Raw genomic sequence first — 20,247 nt, 5'->3', positions numbered from 1 at the left:
GACATACAGAATCTAACAGTGGATCTATTTTAAGATCCCAGGTAATTCTATGGTCAGCCAGGAACTACTGTACTCCCATTTACTACCTCCTATTATTACAATCTCCAAGTTCACTGTTCACAGAAATTGTCACAGAAATTACTAGTATCACAGACTGCCACACAAATCCAGTTTGTACCAAATTTGTTTCCAATATGGCCAGCATTATCACTTCATGATGTTGCCTACGTGTGTCAAACAGAGTAATTATCTGAGTGCAGAAAAGTATTACAATCTACAAATTACCCCCTGAAGACACAGCATTTTTTTTTTTAAATCAAACTTGAGCTGGTGTGGCTCACTTGGTCGGGGCACATTCCCGGGTTGTGGGTTTGATCCCTGGTTAGGGTACATGTGGGAGACAACCAATCACTGTTTCTCTCTCTCCCTCTCCCTTCCTCTCTCTCTAAAAATCAATTTTATAAAAACACTTAAAAAATCATGCTTGAAAAGTGTCCAGTGAGAAAAACTCAGCAGGGTCCAGAGGATGTCTTAACCATGTTTACAGAGGATTTAGTGTTGTGCTAAATCCTATACACTGATTATCTCTAGGAAGAAACTACGCTTCAGAAAGGTTAAGTAACAATGCTGATAAAGTAACATCTCCCAATCACTGAGTCTTTGACCGTCTATACTAATAAAAGGGTAATATGCAAATAGTCCTAATGCCCTCACGCCTAACGACCGGGCTGCTGCGTGTGCGTGAGGCTGGGGGATGTGAGGCTGCATCAAATAAAATAAAATGCGTTCACATGCCTTAAAGTACAAACATCCCAGCAGATAACTCAGTGCAGGTTATTGTGTAATCGCAATGATTATACAATAAATCACAATGATTACACAATATTGATTACACAATAAACTTATTTTCCACCGAAAAAAAATAACCTCTGGTATCTTTTCATTTAAAGATGCCCCAGTAAGGCTGCTGAGGTTTTCATCTGTCCCTTTCTGCACTGAAGATGACAGGGTTCGAGGAAGGGCTCCAGTTTCGTTTTCTCAGTACCCAGCTAGGAGGCCTCCGTGTGCACGCTGGGTGCTCAGGCCGGAAGCCCCGAGGGGAGGCGGAGCGAAGTGCTTTCCCTCGGGACCCCACTCTTCCTGGGAGTCCGGCATGGAGGGTGCTCTCCCTGGGACCCTGTAAATCCGCCTCCCAGGGCAACTGTGCAGCAGCCGGGCTGAGTGAAGCGCGGAAAGGGTGACCTATCCATGCGGATGTGTATGCTGGTGGAGGCCATGCAGCTGTCATAGTTGAAGTCGTCCTGGATGGAGGAGTGGGGGTAGCGGGGATCGGAGTCGGCCCTGTCAGCAATGGAACCCCAGCTCTGTGCCCAATGATGTACAGCACACGGACCTCAACGGTCCTCAGTCACTTCCTGAGCAGCAGTCAGCCCCGACCAGGGATCAAACCCTAAACCTAAGTAGGTGCCCTCACAGAATGGATCCCAAACATAGCAGGGGCCAGGGCATGCCAGAGGGGTTTTGTTGAGGGGCCCTGACAGGCAGTGTGCAGAGCAGTGGGTTAGAACCTCCTCTTGATACAGCAAAGTTGCAGGTTGGATTCCTGGTCAGGGTCCAGACAAGAAGCAACCAAAGAGTGCATAATAAGTGGAACAACACACTGGTGTTTCTCTCGCTCCCTTCCTCTCTCTAAAATAATCAATAAAAATTAAAATAAAAAATACACCCTCTGGCTTGCAGAGTTGCTAAAACAGTTAGCGAAGTCCCATCCCTTCCTGTTCATTCAACAAATACTTCATATACTCCTTCAATAATCACACTGGGGATGAATGTTTGTTTATTTGTTTGTTTAGGTTAATCCTCAACTGAGGACATTTTTCCATTGATTTTTTTTTTTTTTACAGAGAGAGTGGAAGGGAGGACAGAAGACGGAAATTAATGTGAGAGACATCAATTGGTTGCCTTTCACTGAATTTCTGACCAGGGCCCCAGATTGAGTCTGCAATCCAGGTATGTGCCCTTGATTGGAATCCAACCTGGTACCCTTCAGTCCGCCTGCACAAACACTATCCATTGAACCAAACCAGCATTTATTTTCTTTTTAAGCCCTCCTCTAAGGATATGTTTTTTTCATTGATTCTAGAGAGAGAGGAAGGGAGAGGGAAAGAGAAAGAGAAACATCAGTCAGTTGCCCAAGCAATCTGACAGGGATGGAACCCACAACCTGTGTATGTGCCCTCACCTGGAATCGAACCCATGACACTTTGGTGCGTGGGAGGACACTCTAACTACTGATCCACACCGACTAGGGCCTGGAGGTACATTTAAAAAAACTTTTCAGATCTGCCCTGGCCAGGTGGCTCAATTGGTTGGAGTCTCAACCTGTACACCAGAGGATTTCCTGTTGGATTCTAGGTTAGGGCACATACTTAGGTTTAGGTTAGATCCCGGTGGGTCAGCAGGTGCAGAGGCAGCCTACTGGTATTTCTCTGTCACATAGATGTTTTTCTCTCTAAAAATCAATTTTAAAAACATCCTCAGGTGAATTAAATATATATAATTTATATATAAAATTTTTCAGATCTAAAATTTTATTTGGTTCTTTTTTAAATTTCATTTTTCATTTACAGTTCACATTCAATATCCTATCCTATATAATAAAACCCTAATATGCAAATCGACCAAACAGTAGAATGACTGGTTGCTATGAACTGACCACCAGGGAGCAGATGCTCAATGCAGGAGCTGCCCCCTGATGGTCAGTGTGCTCCCACAGGGGAAGCGCCGCTCAGCCAGAAGCTGGACTCACGGCTGGTGAGTACAGTGGCAGTGGCGGGAGCCTCCATGGCAGCACTAAGGAGCAGTGAGCTGAGTGGTACAGAGCAGCAAGCAGGCGGGCGATAAGGAGTGAGGGGTCCTGGACTGTGAGAGGGATGTCCGCCTGCCAGCTTAGGCCCGCTCCCCACAGGCCAAAGCCGGCAGGTGGATATCCCCTGAGGGGTCCCAGACTGCGAGAGGGCACAGGCCTGGCTGAGGAACCCCACACCCCACACCTCCAGTGCACACATTTCGTTCACTGGGCCTCTAGAATACTATATCTGCCAGGCACTGAGAATTTAGTTTAATAGCTACTGGTTGTAGACACTTTGGTTTGTGCCAATCACATGAAATAAAGCACTTAATCTTCACAACAATCATCTGAGGTATGTTATTTCCATTTTACAAAAGGAAGATCAGCCCTAGCTGGTTTGGCTCAGTGGATAGAGCGCCGGCTTGTGAACTGAAGAGTCCCAGGTTCAATCCTGCTCAAGGGCACATGCCCGGGTTCCAGGCTCGATCCCCAGTGGGGGGGCTTGCAGGAGGCAGCCAATCAATGATACTCTCATCATTGATGTTTCTCTCTCTTCCTCTCCCTTCCTCTCTGAAATCAATAAAATACATACACACACATAGAGATAGATATAGATTTTTTTTTTTAAGAAAGACCAGTTAATTTGCCCAAATCACATTTGGGTGCTTGAGTCCATATTTGAACCTTGTCACATCTGACTTGAAACCCACACAAGTACATGGGTACCCCAAGGCTCAGTCGAATGGAAGTTGGTCATTCCTGGGTAGGATTCTGAGTAGTTTTTCCACTCATTTCAACATTCAATACAATATTTCCCACAGAATCTCCAATTAGTCTCAAGCACCTGTCCTAGAGCTGAGAGGGGCCCAGGGATCTGGAAGTTTAACAGTCACTCGAGGTGATTTTTACTGGGCAAAGCTGGAAAACTCTGTTTAGGTTTTTATTGTGCAAGTGAAGGTTTGTTCTACAGTCCTCCCGAGTTGTGCTCCCGGCAGCTGCCATTTTGCAGGGATGGCACAACCACCAAAGCCAGGAGGAAGAATGGTTCTGTCCTAATTGTGGAGCTCTGTTGCTGAGTTCCCTAAAACAGCTTCATTCCACCACCACCACCACCACCACCCCACCCCCGCCGCCCGTATTTCATGGAGCTTGGTGATGAGCTTTGGATCCTTTACTGCCCGTCACCGTCTTCCTCTCTGTAGGTAGAAACTCAGGTGGACTGGGCCCAGAAATCAAATGGAATGTGAGAGGCTCCTCTGCACCGAGACTTGCCCTATCCTAGGCTGCAGTGTGGAAAATGTCTCACATAGAAGAATCGGAATGGCTTCCAGAAAAATCAACCCAAACAGGATGAAAAATGAAATGTACACAATGATTACAGCTCTGCTAAAATATATCTGTCAATGGACCCACGCTGGAAATGAATAAGCAAAAATGACAAACTGTGTGATATGGTGGTAATACTGGGGGTGAGTTTTCTTTTGTCCTCTATTTTCTAAGCTTTCCATGATGTCATTATCCAGGGTGGGGCAAAAGCAGGTTTACAGTTGTGAGTATGAGAAGCACAGAATTTATTCTTGTATTATTTTTTATTAATTACTGTATTATTTTCCATCGGAACAACTGTAAGCCTATATAGACTTAGAAATGAAATGTATATTAAGTTTCTTAGTGTAGAATACGCTTTTCTAGAAATATTTTTGTGATGTAAGTCATTTTACTTATATCGATTTTGTAGAAAAATTTTAGAAACTAACAATAACCATGTTGCTTAATGTCACAAATATTATAAATATACTCAATCTTGATTTCAACATCAGATCGCAGGTCATGGAGACTCCTGTCTGTAACTTTGATGTACAGGAAAGCACAAAAGCATAGAGGCTAAAATGGACTTTGGAGTCAGGCAGACATGGGTTCAGAACTTTGTAGTCCTGATGTCAGCATTTTGTTCTCTTAAGGCAACAACTCTGTATGTTGTCAGGTACAGTGATTAGGGTTTTTCTTTGCGCGTCCCATCAGAACCAATATAAATAAGGTGAATCTTTTATCTAGGCCACCCCTTTGATCCAATAATATCATCTCTGGGGATTTATAAATATACCAAAGGAAGAAAAGGTTGTGTTGTATGCCTGAATATGGGCCTGGTTTAATTTTAATAGTGTAAAATTGCTAGTGACCCAAATTAATAGAGGAATGATCATTGAAATTTTGTGTAATCTAGCTGAGATATTGTGCAACTATTTAAAATGATAATTTTTTTTTTAATATATTTTATTGATTTTTTACAGAGAGGAAGGGAGAGAGATAGAGAGCTAGAAACATCGATGAGAGAGAAACATCGATCAGCTGCCTCCTGCACATCTCCTACTGGGGATGTGCCTGCAACCCAGGTACGTGACCCAAATTAATAGAGGAATGATCATTGAAATTTTGTGTAATCTAGCTGAGATATTGTGCAACTATTTAAAATGATAATTTTTAAGACAATGCTACAACATGAGGAAATGCCTGCATTAGTCAGCTACTGCTGCAAAAGAAACAAACTTGAAATCTCAGTCATACAATAATAAGCACTTATCTATCACTTACACATTGCAAATCAGTTGGGATTTGGCTATCTAGTTGGGATCAGTCAAACTTGGCTACATGTCGTGAGCTGAGTTCAAGACTGCTTCACATCTCTCATTCCTCAGTGACTGATGGGCTGCCCAAGGCATAGTCTTCACAGGAGCAGAAGCCCAGGAGAACAGATGTAATACTGAAATGCGTAAAGCCTCTGCACTAACATTTCATTGGCCAAACAAAGTGACACGGCCAAGCCCACATCAAGGGGGTGGGAAAATATACACCAGCTTTAATGTTAGGAACTATAAAGGGTATAGGTATAGGGAGAGGGAGAAGTATTGGGAACAATAGTACAAACTAGAACAAAAAGGTTATATGAAAAAGCAGATGCACAGGATATAAAGTTGATTGTACAACTTGATCATAACTATGTAAAAATATTTTTGCATATCAACAAAGAATAGAAATAAGCAAAAACGAAAAAAAAAACCTGTGTCTGGGTAACAAGATAATAAGAACTTTTTATTTGCCTTTCTCCACTTCTCAAATTTAACACAATAGAAGTATACTACTCTTCTTTTTATTTTTTTAACTTTATTTATTTATATTATAACTGATGTTAGAGAGAGGAAGGGAGAGAAAGAGAAAGGGAGAAACATCTATTTGTTGTTCCATTTTTTATGCATTCATTAATTACATCTTGTCTGGGCCCTGACCAAGGATTGAACATGCAACCTTGGTTTATTGTGATGATACTCTAACCAACTGAGCTACCAGGCCAGGTATACCCTTCTTTTTAAAAGTAAGTTTTAGAACTTCTTATAGCAGGCAAATTAGTTCATCAAACTAACTGTTTTATCCATTATATTAAAGGTCTATAGAAAAATTTAGAATTCTAAGAACAAGCAAGATAGTCAATTATTCTTAGTCCCCACCAATTGCTAATCTCAAACTCAAACCTAATGAACTCCCATCAACATGGATCTTTAACTTTGCCTGTTGCCTAAAAAAACAGCTTAAATTCCATTATCCTCTTATTCTTCATTATTGCAGTGCTGATTATTCTCCACATTGACCTCTTTGAAGTCTCCAAAATTAGGTATTCATTTCATTAAATATAAACTTTATCCCTAGTAGATTCTGATCCTCTGAAAGTAGCAAATCCATTCAACAAATAATTATGAGCACCTTCCATGTTTGAGGTACTACAGTAGTTGCTTTGGGGAAATAAAGATGTGTAAATGACCATCCTTACCCTCAAGGATCTCACAATCTAATGGGAAGAGAAGTTTGAGGACAGAAAGAACAGACTAGTAGATGGGTCCCATGTTCTAAACCCTGGTGAAAAACTAGAATTATCTGGACAACTTTTAATAAATATCAATGTCCAAGACATGTCCAGGCATTCTGATTTAATTGGTCTGGTGTCTGGCTGGATCACTGGTATTTTTAAAGCTCCTCCGATCATCATAATGAGCATCCAGGGTTGAGAATCACTGGATTAGGCCTCTACTTTAAACCTGACTGAGCTGTTTGAGTGCACTAAGAACTGATAAGGACTCTCAAATTAAAACAATTATTTTAAAAATAAATTATTTTATCAAAAATTACATAATGTATGCATATAGTTTAAAAAGTTAAATGGTCCTGAGGTTTATGATTAAAATACTGTATAGCAGTTCCCTGTTCTTTTCACTCCCGCAATCCCCCTCCACTTTTGATCCTTTAAATTATTTTTAGAGAATTCACACTTCTTCCATTATCCAAATGTTAACACACTGGTATCTTTTGCACCATCAAAAACGAATTACTTGCTGAACTTCATTTTATCCCACCTAAAAGTACCCTGAAGCCCCCAAGGAAAGATATAAGGAATAACATCAAGTAATTGGTGCAGCAAGGAGGTAAGAGAAAGGTTCTCTGGACAGGACAATTCACAGTGGCCCATCTGGTGGTCTGAGCCGTTCAGAAAGGCAGCTAAGAGCACTTTGCAAGCCCTGCCTGCTCACCTACCTAGTGGAAAGGGATGGGCTTTATCTGAAATTATGGCCAAAAGAATATTTCCATACTTTCTCCTGCATCGAGGCCTCACCAGCATTAATAAAGTTGTCCTAACTTTTCTAGAAGTTAAAAATAGTCCAGAAAGAGGAATAATTCCAAAGCAACTTAAAAAACCTTACAGACAGAAAAACAAAATTGCATTGAAGAGCAATTATTGGCTTAGTTATTTTGGGAGCTGACTAGACAAAGGGACCTCTGATTTTATTTCTAATATATTGCACATACATTGGCAAGAAGACGTGATAGGAAGGTATTACATAGACTCTGCTATGCCAACAACTACTTCTTTGGTATAGTTTAGAATGAGTTGGGTGTTATCCTTTAAACACATTTTTTTAAGCCATAGAAAGGCTGTGAAAGAAAAGACCAAGTTTAACCGAACAAGGACTTGAACAAGGACTTGATTGGCAAGTAAGAATTTCAACAGATAGAGGGAGCACAAAAGGGTTTGAAGGTTGAGAAAATGGCACTGGCACAGCCAGGAGCCAAGAATGTAGAGGCACCTAGGTGGTAGAATTGCCATCCAGGCTCCCCATGAACTCTTAAAGTTGAATTATAAAATTAACACCAAATCATAATGGAAGAGTTTAGGGATGTGCAAAGACCCCTGATAGACAGACTATGTCCCAGGCCAACAGCAGGGTAGAAGCAGTTTCTAGTCTAGATGAAAGTATTAACTGGTAGAAAATGAATGTGAGTAAAGTACTGTTATGTGTTGAGAGGAGTGAGGGGAAGGTTGATGGTTTACTTTAGAAACTCAGAAAGAAAAAATCATTTAAGGCAAAGAATATGGAACAACTAGTCACTCTTAGCATTCTAAATTTGCTTTTTTTGGTAAATCTGACCTTGTGATGGAAATATTCCTATTGTAGATGTGTTTGCAATAGTCTATCATAGCTTTAAGCCATACATTTGATCATATTATCAGCTCCCCTTGCTGTAAAGCTATGCTTATGTAATTTGGCCTCCTATGTTACTACTGCATGTGCTGATTAGCAAGAGCATCTGGCCCACTTATTACTATAATCCTCATTGTAAATTGTCAGTTATGCCTTGGTCTTTTGTGAGCTTGATTAACACAGAGCCATCCCCAAGAAACTGATCCAAACTTGGTGCAAAGAGGAAATCAAGTTCTGACCCTACGAAGCTTGGGACCCACAGCCAGTATGAGGTGCCAACCAAGGTACTACCCTGAGAGACCCAGTCAAAGTAAGTAGCCTGAAGGCCACCCTACCTTCCATCCCCAAAATAGGTCAGCAAGGCTGGGTGCATTAGAAACACTGGAAGATGGAGACATAATACTGTTTTAAGCGAGTAAGTCAGGGTATATCATGGAAAGCCTTGAAAAATGGCTTGGTTTCAACATTGCAGGGACTCACTGAAGATACACTAGCAGGGAATGTCATAAAAATCAGTTCTCTGTTTGAGGAGAACATCTCTGGTTGACAGGATGAAGGCTGGATTGGACAAGGTAAAACCAGAGGCAGGGGACCAATTATAAGTCTGTTGTAATTGTACATTGAGGAGGTGAAGTAGACTGGGAAAAGGACAGTGACACTGCAAAATGCAGTGGCAGGATCAGTCCCAAGAGACGTTTCTGTGGCTCTCTGCCATACTGATTGTGCCTTGAGCTCCTCATTTGTAATATGCTAAAAGGAGTACCTGCCACCTGCCTGGGAGAAGGGACTCTGCTCCTATGGCTTCCTGTACTGTTTGAAATAATTTTCAGAAAGCTGTTCTCTTTTCATAAAGCAGGTAGAGGTGTTTAATGGCTCTTGAGGCAAAGGAGAGCCTATGAGTTTCCTCTGAAGGACTGCATTCTGGGCTAAGCCCAAACACAATATTCCTCTCTAGGCCTGAAAACTGCTGAATGCTGTCTAAAATGATGTGACTGCCCAAAACACCAGGGGCCTGGCTGAACACAACTTCTGTTGCTCTGTGGGTCTCAAATAATTCCATTGCTTTTAGCAGTGCAAGCTCATAGCGTCCTCTGTCCTCCCCTCTCCTGCACAGAATTGCTATATCTTTGGGCAGATAGCCACATTGGAACAGGTTGTGACATCTTTCTGCCACGTACTTTGCAATTTGTTCTATTGTCAGGTTGGTCTCTGTTTCACACACCCCAGGAAGAGCCTGGGCACGCATTGCTTCCTCGTAGGCGGCTTCCCTGAACAGTGCCAGTGTGTCCAGAAACATGTTGGGCGGAGGACTTTCTTTGATCTTCTTCATTTCTTGTTTCATGACCATTGCTATTTCCAGAGAACAGTGGATCCCTTTGGTGATTGTTTTCCGAGGAAACTGAGCAGATGGAGGGGGGAGGCCGTTGACATCAGCATGATGGACTTGGAAGGGGTCCAGGAAAAGCCAGAGAACCCCGTGATGAAGGTTTTTCCTTCCAGCTCCCCTCACCTCTGGATGGGTGATACTCTTAGCCTTCTTGTACCAATCACCATATACACTGCAGAAATTCTCCGTCTCATCCATCACTATGTGTTTAATCTTTAGGAACTCCCCTTGCATGAAGGTTTTCCGCGTCACAGCCTGGCAGGTGGTTTGTTGGCTGTAAGGATGAAAGAGAGAATTGGGTTTCAGGGAACACCATGCACTCATTACTGTCGGGATTGAAATTAGAGACTAGTTCTCACCCGGAGGACGATTCATTGATCCAGTTGTGTACGGAATACTACAAAACTGCTCTACTTACAAGTTACCTGATAGAGAGAATACTTCATTGTAAACCCTACTCTTCAGGGTTATCTAGTTAAATATGCATGTGAAACTTTTGAAATAAACCCAGGTAGGAACGTTATTGTTTCTATTAGTAGTCCATTTCTGCTGCTTGACAATCCCTGAAGACAAGCTCTTTACTTTGTCCTTTTTAGAGCTAGAGAACAGTTATCTAGAGGCATATCATACTTTTTTATGTGGAAAAGAGGTATGGGTAAATACAAATTCCTCTAAAGCAAATCCCACCACCCCTTTTAGATGTAGTACAAAACCAGAAGCCTCATTCGATTTTGGTAAGGAAAACATGGAGAGGCTGCTGAGTTCCATGACATGTCAAGTAGGGTAATAAATCTTCAGGGCTGTAATCCTGTTTCGCGTGTTCAGTTTCCCTTTACAGTATGTTGTAGCATATCAGAGGAGGAGGAACACCTTAGAGGAGGCAAGAAACAGTCAAGTTGGATTGTTACCTCCTCTAATTTGGATCCAGGTGTATCACTCATGACTATAGATTTCCTGATGTTACATACGCAGTCCCTGGGGCTTTACTCCCTGTGCCCTGAATCACAACTGTTCATGTTCTTCTCTTCCAGTTTGGACTTTGTAGATATCTTGAAGAAAAGCACTGATTCTTAGCCACTCTCTGTATCCCCCTCACATTAGGGTTCATAGATACTTGTTGAATTGAATTTGCCTTTGACTGGAGCATTTTTAAACTTACCTATAAAGCATAATAAAGAACTTAACCCATAGCACAATTTACAAATCTTTCACAATATGGCATCTGCCTCCTTTCCAATTTCATCACCTACTACATAACCATAACCCCCACCCCCACACTGCTCTAGTCAGACTTACCCTTCTGATTCTCTAAGCATCTCCATGCCTTCGCACACACTCTGCCCTTTGCCTAAAAAGCCCTCATTTTATTCACTTTGCCTACTAACTTCTTCTCTTTTTTTTTACAGAGATGAAGGATGAGAGATAGAGAGTTAGAAACATCGATCAGCTACCTCCTACTGGGGATGTGCCCGCAACCAAGGTATATGCCCTTGACCAGAATCGAACCTGGGACCCTTTAGTCTGCAGGCAGACGCTCTATCCACTGAGCCAAACCAGTTAGGGTGCCTACTGACTTCTTAAGAGTGTACCCTTCTTAGGGATCTCCTTCACTGGGGAGTATTTGCTGACCAACCTTCAGCCCAAGTTAAGATAAGCATATCTTTACTATCATACTAATTTTACAATATTCACATTGCTTATTTTATTTTTTTGTCCCCCTTTTTGGGCTTTATGGCCAGGTCTTCAAAATCTTTATCCCCACTAACACTCAATGTACACAATACCTAGCATATACACGGTGCTCAAAAAGATTTGTTGAATAAATAAGTAAACCAGACAAAAATGAAAATGAGTTTGCCCTCATTTGCTGAATTATAAAGCAACCAATTTCTTTTACTAAATTAAAAGCTAAAGATTTAAATCAGAAGCAGATTTGTATGTCTTCTAAAATTATTGATTCAGAACAAGTCAAACAAATGAAAATATTTTATAAGCAAAATCAAATGGTGTTTAAATTCAAGTTTCTAGTAGGTAGAATGTCTCATCACCTGAAATATACTGTGACTTTACAATATTAAGCAGCAAGCAAAATGTTTCTTTAAAGCAAGATAGGTTCATTTCTACTTTTCTTTAAATTTAAGACCACAGATTGTGGGAAACTGTTCCTAGCTATATAAACTTAAATGTATGCAGACTTGGCTGACTTATGATGAAATACTGAAGATTGGAAATAGCAAAGTACCCATTTATAGCTCAACTACCTGGTCACTTGCAAATGTCTGGGCTCTTGCACTTACTTAGTTAAGGTATTGCAAAATCTTAAGTAATTACTTTGGTGATACTGTTGAAAAGGCTGACTCAACACATTTACTGTGTTTAGTCAGTGAAACACTCACGCCACGTAATCCTTTAAGGAGTCATGTTCGCAAACATAGAGGATCTCTTTTGGTTTGCAGTGGAATAGGTCCTTGATTTTCTCCATGATCTTTATGGCGAGGGCTGTCTTCCTGGTTCCTGGGAAGCAGTGGATGAACAATTCTCGCGTCTCTTGAAGGCTCTCTGAAAGCAACTCACACTGCTCCTCTATGAGCAAGTTGAAAAATTCACAGCCCAGCCGGTCACTCAGAAGGGATCGAGAGCACAGCAAGACCACCACGATAAGGGCCTGCAACAAGTCTTCCATTTCCTCCTCATCAGCAAGCTGGTAGGATTGGGGGTAGTGGACAGGGATTCCACAGGGTCTAGACTGTGTGTCCGGCAGGTGCAGTAGTCTCGGAATGACACACACTTTCCCCGTGTAACCACCAACAGTTCCCAGTTTCTGCTTTAACTGACGAGCAGTGGTTCGGGCATACTCAGGCCCCTCGGGCCCACTCGGGTGCATCAAGATTGTATAGAGTACCAGGGGGCTGTTCACCGCTATTAGGAGAGCATCACACAAGACATTCTGCTCTTTCCTTAAGCCAATATCACTAGCCCAGCTTCGAGAAAATATCACAATCCCCTGTGAGATAGGACATATCTGTGTCTTCATGAATTCCTCCAGTTCTTTATGTTCTGAGAACAGTGTCTTACAGAGGGATTCTGGTTTAAATTGTATCTCTTCCTGTGTCACTGAAAATTCAAGGGATAGAAGTTACTAAAATGTACAAAAGCATTTGTAAGTATTCCTGCAACATCATAGGAAGAAATGAGTCTAGCTCTGGAACTATAGGTTTCCCTGTCTGCAAAGAAAGCACCCCTTTTTCACAGGCCAAGGCTAAGAAGTTCCTGCTGTTGGCAACTCTCATACAGGCGAGGGCAGTCAAGGAGGGGTCTTCACAGAACAGCCTCCTGGCACTGTCTCCTCAGCCCCAGATGGTCCTCCTTCCTGTTGAGGGTGTGTGTGTGTGTGTGTGTGTGTGTGGACCTGATGCTTTTGGGAGAACTAAGAACATTCCTTTAAAACTTTAAAACAATGATTCTAATGTGGCAATTTTGACACACACACACCCTGGGGTATTTAGTAATATCTGGACATTTTTAAAAAGCATCGTTTATTGAATTTAGAGAGAAAGAAACATCCATAGATAAACTGCCTCCTGCACACCCCCTTCCCCCCCGGGATCCAGCCCACAACCTAGGGCATGTGCCCCCACTGGGAATGGAACCAGCAACCTCTCTCTCAGTACACGGGTTGACGCCCAACCAAATGAACCACACTGGCCAGGGCTGGAAATTTTTTGATTGTCACAGCTGGAGGGCTGCTATTGGAATTTAGAGGGTAGAGGCCATGAATGGTGCTAACCATTCTACAGTGCACAGGGCAGCCCCTTCAACAAACAATTAGCTGACTCACATGTCAACAGTGCCAAGGCAGAGAAACTCTGCCATAGAACCCCATGGCTCACCTCCTTCTGTATTGGAAAGCCAGGGGGGAATTCTCTTGTGATATAGACATGAGGGATTTAGGATGATTCCCAAATTCTCTCAAATTTAGGAAACAAAAGCTATACATGACTGGAAGCCCCAAAGCACAGAGAAATATGTGTGAATTTGATGACTGGGAAACAAGAGTTAGCCATACATATTATTTCGGGACCATTATGTCTGCTAAGTCCTACACTTGACCTTCTCTCTAAGGAGAAAAATTTGGATTAATTGCTATCAATTCCTTCCAACATAATTTTAGAAAAGAAATAAGAAGGAAATACCTGGAAGCAAACGTTGTTGTAGAACTTCCTTAAATTCCAGGACTTTCATAGGATATGATGAGCTTCTTAGTGCAGATGAAGCTGGTGAAATCGGGTGAAGGCTGTAGTCTGTAGCCAAACTGGAGGTAGCTAAACAAATGAATACATGGAGAGTTGTTTCAGATGAAAAAGGAAAAGCACTTTTTAACTGTCCTCCTGCTGTTGATATGCGACTTGCATGGTGCTGAGCTGCTCTCACACTTACTATGCCTCAAACCGTTCACATAGGTAAGAAAGGAAGTCTGGGGTCTCCTGCAGGGCAAGTCATTTGATCTCCCTCATGTCAGGGTGAGGTGATCCCTAAGATTCATTCCAACGCTACATTCTGATTCCAGGTCATTTCTGAGAGGAAAAGGCTTCTAGAGGGAGTAAGGTCAGAAAAAGTTAAGCACACTATATATTTTTTATATTGTTATAGTTGCTTAAGTCCCCATCCAAGGTTTGGATGGAATAGGAAGTGGCAGGATCTCTAGTTTGGTGTGTGTGAGTGTGTGTGTGTTGTGTGTGTGTGTGTGTGTGTGTGTGTGTGTGTGTTTAAACTTAAACAAATTTAGGACAAGAGAAAGAATAATCACTTAAGGCTTGATCTAAGCTTCTTTTATCAAATTTGGAACATATTAACCATGAAGCCAAATTGATAACCTGTGTTCAGGCTGTAAGTCCTCCATGGATTGCTTAGAAATGAGCAAAACTACAAGGGAAGTGAAAACACTAGGAGTCTCCCCCTACCTCCCCATCCCCTGCCCCAGCATCTCCTTTTGCATCAGCTTTTCCCCACTTGATGGTGCCCCAAGCCCAATGATTGGAGGTATTAGTTCCTAATGTTACTGAAACAATTCAGAATTGTCAACAAACTTCCCTTGAAAGAATTAGTGAAGAGTCCTTCTTAAACAATTTGCCTTTGAAATATCATCTTTAGAGTGAGATTACTGATGAATGTTTTTAAATATATATATATTTTTTATTTATTTTAGGGAGGAAGGGAGAGAGAGCAAGGTATAGAAACATTAATGATGAGAGAGAATCATTGATTGGCTGCCTCCTGCATGCCTCCCACTGGGGTTCAAGCCCGCAACCTGGGCATGTGCCCTGACTGGGAATCCAACCAAATCCTTCGGTGCATGGGCCGGCATTCTAACCACTGAGAAACACTAGCCAGGGAAATGGGAGAATATTTTTTAAGCAAAACTGCTTTCTGTTCTTCAAGTAAAATATCTGGCCAGCCCAGCCAGCGTGGCTCAGTGGTTGAGCCATGAGGTCATGGTTCAATTCCCGGTCAGGGCACATGCCCCGGTTATGGACTAGATCCCCAGAGTGGGGTGTACAGGAGGCAGCTGATCAATTATTCTCTCTCATAATTGATGTTTCTATTTCTCTTTCCCTTTCCCTTCCTCTCTAAAATCAATAAAAATATATTTTTAAAAAATCTGACCAACTACCCACAGAAGGCAGAGAAGGTGGTTACTCCCTGCTGACTGAATAATGGCTTCTATTCTGCTTTACCTGGTGGAATATCCAGCATCATAGTCACCCAGTCCTCTGCCGTCAGCCTTGCGACCAAATTGTCCCTCATGATCCACGAATCTGGAGCCTCTGTGAATACCACACAGCAGAAGGGCTGCACTTGAACAACACAGACATAACCATACAGGGCATCCTTTTGGTAGACATCCAAGATTTTGGTAGTGAAATTCACCTTTGGCTTTTCATGGCAGAAGTGGAATGTAGGCAGTTTTTCTATGCAATTTTCTATTTCTTTTTTTAATAAGTCAGGGTTCACTTTTTCTTTCTTACATCCAAACACTTCTTTGCTCTTATCATCTACCCCGATAATTAGGTATCCCCCATGGGTGTTGGCAAATGCAGAAATGTAATGAGGCAACATTTCTTTAGTCCTAGGGACAATCTTTTTGGTGGTGAACCTTTTTAACTCAACATGTGTTGATTCAGTAAAGTTGAGTTTCTCTTTATACATGAGTTTGTCCTTTTTAAGAAATTCTGAGGCAGACAGCCTCATATCTTCCTCTTCCTGAATGTGTCTGTCAAGAACTTTCTGAGGATGCAGCTCCTTCACCCTGGGTCTTCCTCTTTGGGCTCTAGATTGCTTCTGTCTGAGAAGTTCTAGGGCACTGCTAGCACTCAGGTTTATAGCGGAAGTCACATCTCTCTGATATAAATTGGAACGCAAGCTACAGATCCTTAGGGGGAGGCTGAAAACATCTGGGCTCCATGACTTGACAAAAATCAAGAGATTGTGCCCCTGTTGCATGTAGTCAAGGTATTTCTGTGAGCCTGAAGGAAGGAGCTTCTGAAAAGAAGTCTCCAGATCCTGTCCCAGCCCGTGGCAGCGGTAGCTGTAGGTTTTATCATCAATCTTTGCTTTGATCACACCCCCTCCAGAATTTAACAGTGCACAGGCGGCTTGGATGATTTTAGAATTCTCATTTCTTTTCAACTGGTTATTGGTCATCTTCTTCCGGTTCTCTTCTCCAAAAGTCACTGTGCCCACGTCTACAATTATCTCAGGATAGAGCATTTCTGTATTGGTCTGGAGACATTCCATCTCAGCAGCCCCTGTGTGCTCAAAACAGTAACAGAAAGGGGTCCCAATAAATAAGCAGGACAGGATGTTGTTTCTACATTAACAAGAATTCCAGAGATTACAATATAAATTACTGGACATACATTTTAACACAGAAATAATAGTTTTGAACATATTTTTATTGGTTTTAGAGAGGAAGAGAGAGGGAGATAGAAACATCAATGATGAGAGAGAATTATTGATCAGCTGCTTCCTGCATGGTCCCTACTGGGGATCAAGTCTGCAACCTGGGCATGTGCCCCGATCGGGAATCGAACTGTGACCTCTTGGTTTATAGGTTGATGGCTCAACCACTGGGAAACAATGGCCAGGTGGAAATAATATTTGATATCACTGTTTTCTAACAACTTCATCAAGATTGTTAGCCTTCCCAGCATGAATGGGCATAGTTAAAGGTAAATGCTTAATATTTTGCTATAATGGAAAACTTACAGTGCTAAAATTTTTAGCCATTTTTAAATTTAAAATCAGGAAGTGCCATCAGTGAGCCCAGGTATTATAAAAGTCATGGGTTAAAAAAAAAAAGGCATGGATTAGCACAGGAACCAAAGTAAGTTATTAGAGAATACGCAGACTTAGAAGTTGAAATCAGAAGATGCTCCTATTAATTCAAAGCAAAAGAAAGGGGGCGATAGAGAACTAAGGTAGTGTAGTTTAATAATCTATGTGGTGTAGATATCTTGCTATATAAACAAGCATAAAACTTGGTATTCTTTACGTGCTATTTTGTACATTTTTAAAGCTTTATTCTATCCTTGAAAGACTTTCAATTGAGACCAAATGCATAATTCTTTTCATCTTTTTTGTTAAGTCCTCTTTTTTTTTTTTAAATATATTTTATTGATTTTTTACAGAGAGGAAGGGAGAGGGATAGAGAGTTAGAAACTTCGATGAAAGAGAAACATCGATCAGCTGCCTCCTGCACATCTCCTACTGGGGATGTGCCCGCAACCCAGGTACATGCCCTTGACCGGAATCGAACCTGGGACCTTTCAGTCCGCAGGCCGACGCTCTATCCACTGAGCCAAACCGGTTTCGGCAAGTCCTCTCTTTTTAAAAAAAAAAAAAAAAATTTTTATTGATTTCAGAGAAGAAGGGAGAGGAAGAGAGAGTTAGAAACATCAATGATGAGAGAGAATCATTGATTGGCTGCCTCCTGCACACCCCACAACATGGGCATGTGCCCTGACCTGGGCATGTGCCCTGCACGGGAATCAAACCATGATCTCTTGTTCAGAGCTCCATGCTCAACCACTGAGCTACACAGTCTGGGCTCTTTTTATCTTTTCAAACATTCTTCTAAAAGTGCATTTCTTCATATATAGTGTGATACAGGCATTTTCCTGCCCTCCTAATAGTTCTGCCCTGTTCTGTGGGGACCTTTAAGACTTGGAAAAAACATGAGCCTTTGGGACATAGTTGTTAAACTATGACCAACCTTCTTTTGCTTCTCAGATCAGAGAATAGCCATCTAAATAGAAATCAGAGCTCTGAAGAAAATATTTCAGACATGGCTCCCTTAGTTTTTGTTAACTGCAAAATAAGATGTTTACTAACCCAAACCCAAATTCTTCCTGTAGAAGAAGAGAACCCATTTTTTCTATGTAATCTTTGCAAAGTAGAGGCCATGTGGGTGTTGTTTATGCTCATAAAGAGAGAAAGAAGCAGGCATTCAGCAGGACATATATCCTCTTCTGCCATAGTTTGCTATGGTTGCCTTCTCACTTCTGCCAGGCATACCAGAATCAACATGGTGATTTTTTTTTTCATATGTGAGCAGGTAAATGTAAATGCCTGGCTCTACAGAGAAACTTCTGATTAACATTCTATTCATGTCATAGAGTCACAGAAGTGTTGGAAAGGACTTTAAAGATCTTCAGGTCCAACCATTCATCTGATTCTTAAATCCTCTGTATAATATTCCCAACTCCCAACAAATTTCTTTCCAGCAACTGCTTGAACACCTCCAGTGATGAGTAACTTATTACCCACCAAATTAGTCCCTTCTATTTTCTGACAGCTCTGTTAGAAAGGGTTTCCCTCGTTTTCAACTGTAGTTTGTCTCCCTATAATTTCCACCTGCTGGATTCACAGGACAAATCTAATTGCTTTTGAACTAGCAGACCTGTACTATCATGACTCTCAAGTCTCACCGATGTTACTAATGCTGTTAACAACTGATAAATACATTGCTTTCTGAGATTCAAGCTCCATATGAATAGCCTTTCCGCTTTTCCCAAAATTTCTCACTCATCATCCTGTAGCTATTATTTTACTAAGCCCTTCATACCCTCAGACATAAACTGCACTTAGGATGAGATGGATGAGGTTTTTTAAATGAAAAATAAAAAAAATTTTTTTACCTGATACTCTTGCTTCTTCTCTTGTTGTTTCAGTTCCACATCTGGCTTTCCTCTGAATGTTTGCTTTTTGTCACAGTCCTGTGGCTCTTTGATATCAGCCTGGGAGGAGCAGGAACCCTGCCAGACTCTCCCAGTCTTCATAACATTACCCACTGAGGAAGGCTGATAAGGACTCAAGAAAAGCCTATGACAGGGCAGATTAGCATGCTGCAGTTTTGACTTCTGAGAGTGAATTAGGTAGTAATGGGAAGATTCAGGGGTTTTCAAGTGAGAGCCAAAGCTAAACTGCCCACCTCTAAGGGACTGGGTGTCATTTCCATCCGTCATATAAGCACTTCCTGTCCTGGTCAATTTCATTTCAAAGCTCTATATTCATTTTTATTTTAAAACTAGAGGCCTGGTGCATGAAATTTGTGCATGAGGTGGGGGGGTCCCTCAGCCCAGCCTGCACCCTCTCACAATTCGGACATCCCTCTCACAATCCAGGACTGCTAACTCCTAACCACTGGCCTGCCTGCTTGCCTGCCTGATCACCCTGTACCACTTGCCTGCCTGCCTAATCGCCCCTAACCACTCACCTGCCGGCCTGATCGCCCCTAACTGCTCGCCTCCTGCCCGCCTGATCACCCCTAAGCACTCGCCTGCCTACCAAATGCTCATCAGCCTCCTGCATTGAATGTCTGTCCTTGGTGGTCAGTGCATGTCATAGTGACTGGTCGACCGGTCGTTCTGGTCATTCCGCTGTTCGGGTTGCTGGGCTTTTATTATACAGGATTATTTTTTTAAAATATATTTTTTTATTTCAGAGAGGAAGGGAGAGGGAGAGATAGAAACATCAATGATGAAAGAGAATCATTGACTGGTTGCCTCCCTGCACGCCCCCCACTGGGGATCAAGCCTGCAACCTCGGCATCTGCCCTTGACCAGAATTGAACCTGGGACTCTTCATTCCGCAGGCCAACACTCTATCCACTGAGCCAAACCAGCTAGGGTGAATGAGTTGTTTTATAGTTAAAAAAAAAGATGACAGCTATCGCACTTGGAGGTGCTGGTTAAACCGGATAGAGCTTCTTGAACTAGGCTGTATAATAGCCACCAATTCTTGTTATCATTGTTGTTATTATAAACCTGCAAATGTTACTTTATGAGAAACAATGGTCTTTGTAGATGTGATTAAAAAAGAATTCTGGGATGGGAGATTATCCTGGATTATCTGGGTGGGCCCTAAACCCAATTACAATTGTTCTTGTAAGTGAGGCAGAGAGAGATTTGATACACACAAAA

At 41.9% G+C, this 20,247-nt stretch overlaps 1 protein-coding gene across 2 annotated transcripts; it reads right to left on the bottom strand.

Moving 5' to 3' along the window:
* Nucleotides 1-5,928: 5,928 nt before the first annotated feature.
* On the bottom strand, nt 5,929-19,377 carry LOC102441985 (protein SLFN14). Of its 2 annotated transcripts, none has more exons than XM_006101921.3 (5): nt 18,964-19,377; nt 15,502-16,579; nt 13,960-14,088; nt 12,163-12,880; nt 5,929-10,040 (listed from the first exon to the last, which is right to left on the bottom strand). In XM_006101921.3, the coding sequence occupies exons 1-5, from the start codon at nt 19,318-19,320 to the stop codon at nt 9,206-9,208; spliced, it is 3,117 nt and encodes a 1,038-aa protein (XP_006101983.2). In that variant the 5' UTR covers nt 19,321-19,377; the 3' UTR covers nt 5,929-9,205. The 2 variants fall into 2 exon arrangements, with proteins under 2 accessions (XP_006101983.2, XP_014322809.1); XM_014467323.2 differs by having other exon boundaries at nt 15,502-16,572; nt 18,964-19,064.
* Nucleotides 19,378-20,247: the final 870 nt, after the last annotated feature.

Source organism: Myotis lucifugus, unplaced genomic scaffold (genome assembly GCF_000147115.1).
Source record: "Myotis lucifugus unplaced genomic scaffold, Myoluc2.0 scaffold_387, whole genome shotgun sequence".
In the NCBI taxonomy this organism is placed as follows: Eukaryota; Metazoa; Chordata; class Mammalia; order Chiroptera; family Vespertilionidae; genus Myotis; species Myotis lucifugus.
This window is presented reverse-complemented; position numbering and strand designations above follow the sequence as displayed.

Bases quoted from the DNA above. Each gene is read 5' to 3' on its own strand.
- LOC102441985 (XM_006101921.3), bottom strand. From the start codon at position 19,320: ATGAAATTGACCAGGACAGGAAGTGCTTATATGACGGATGGAAATGAC. The intron at 14,089-15,501 runs GTAAAGCAGAAT...TCATTTGTTTAG, and splicing joins GATGCTGGATATTCCACCAG to CTACCTCCAGTTTGGCTACA. The intron at 12,881-13,959 runs GTATTTCCTTCT...TTGAATTTTCAG, and splicing joins ACAACAACGTTTGCTTCCAG to TGACACAGGAAGAGATACAA.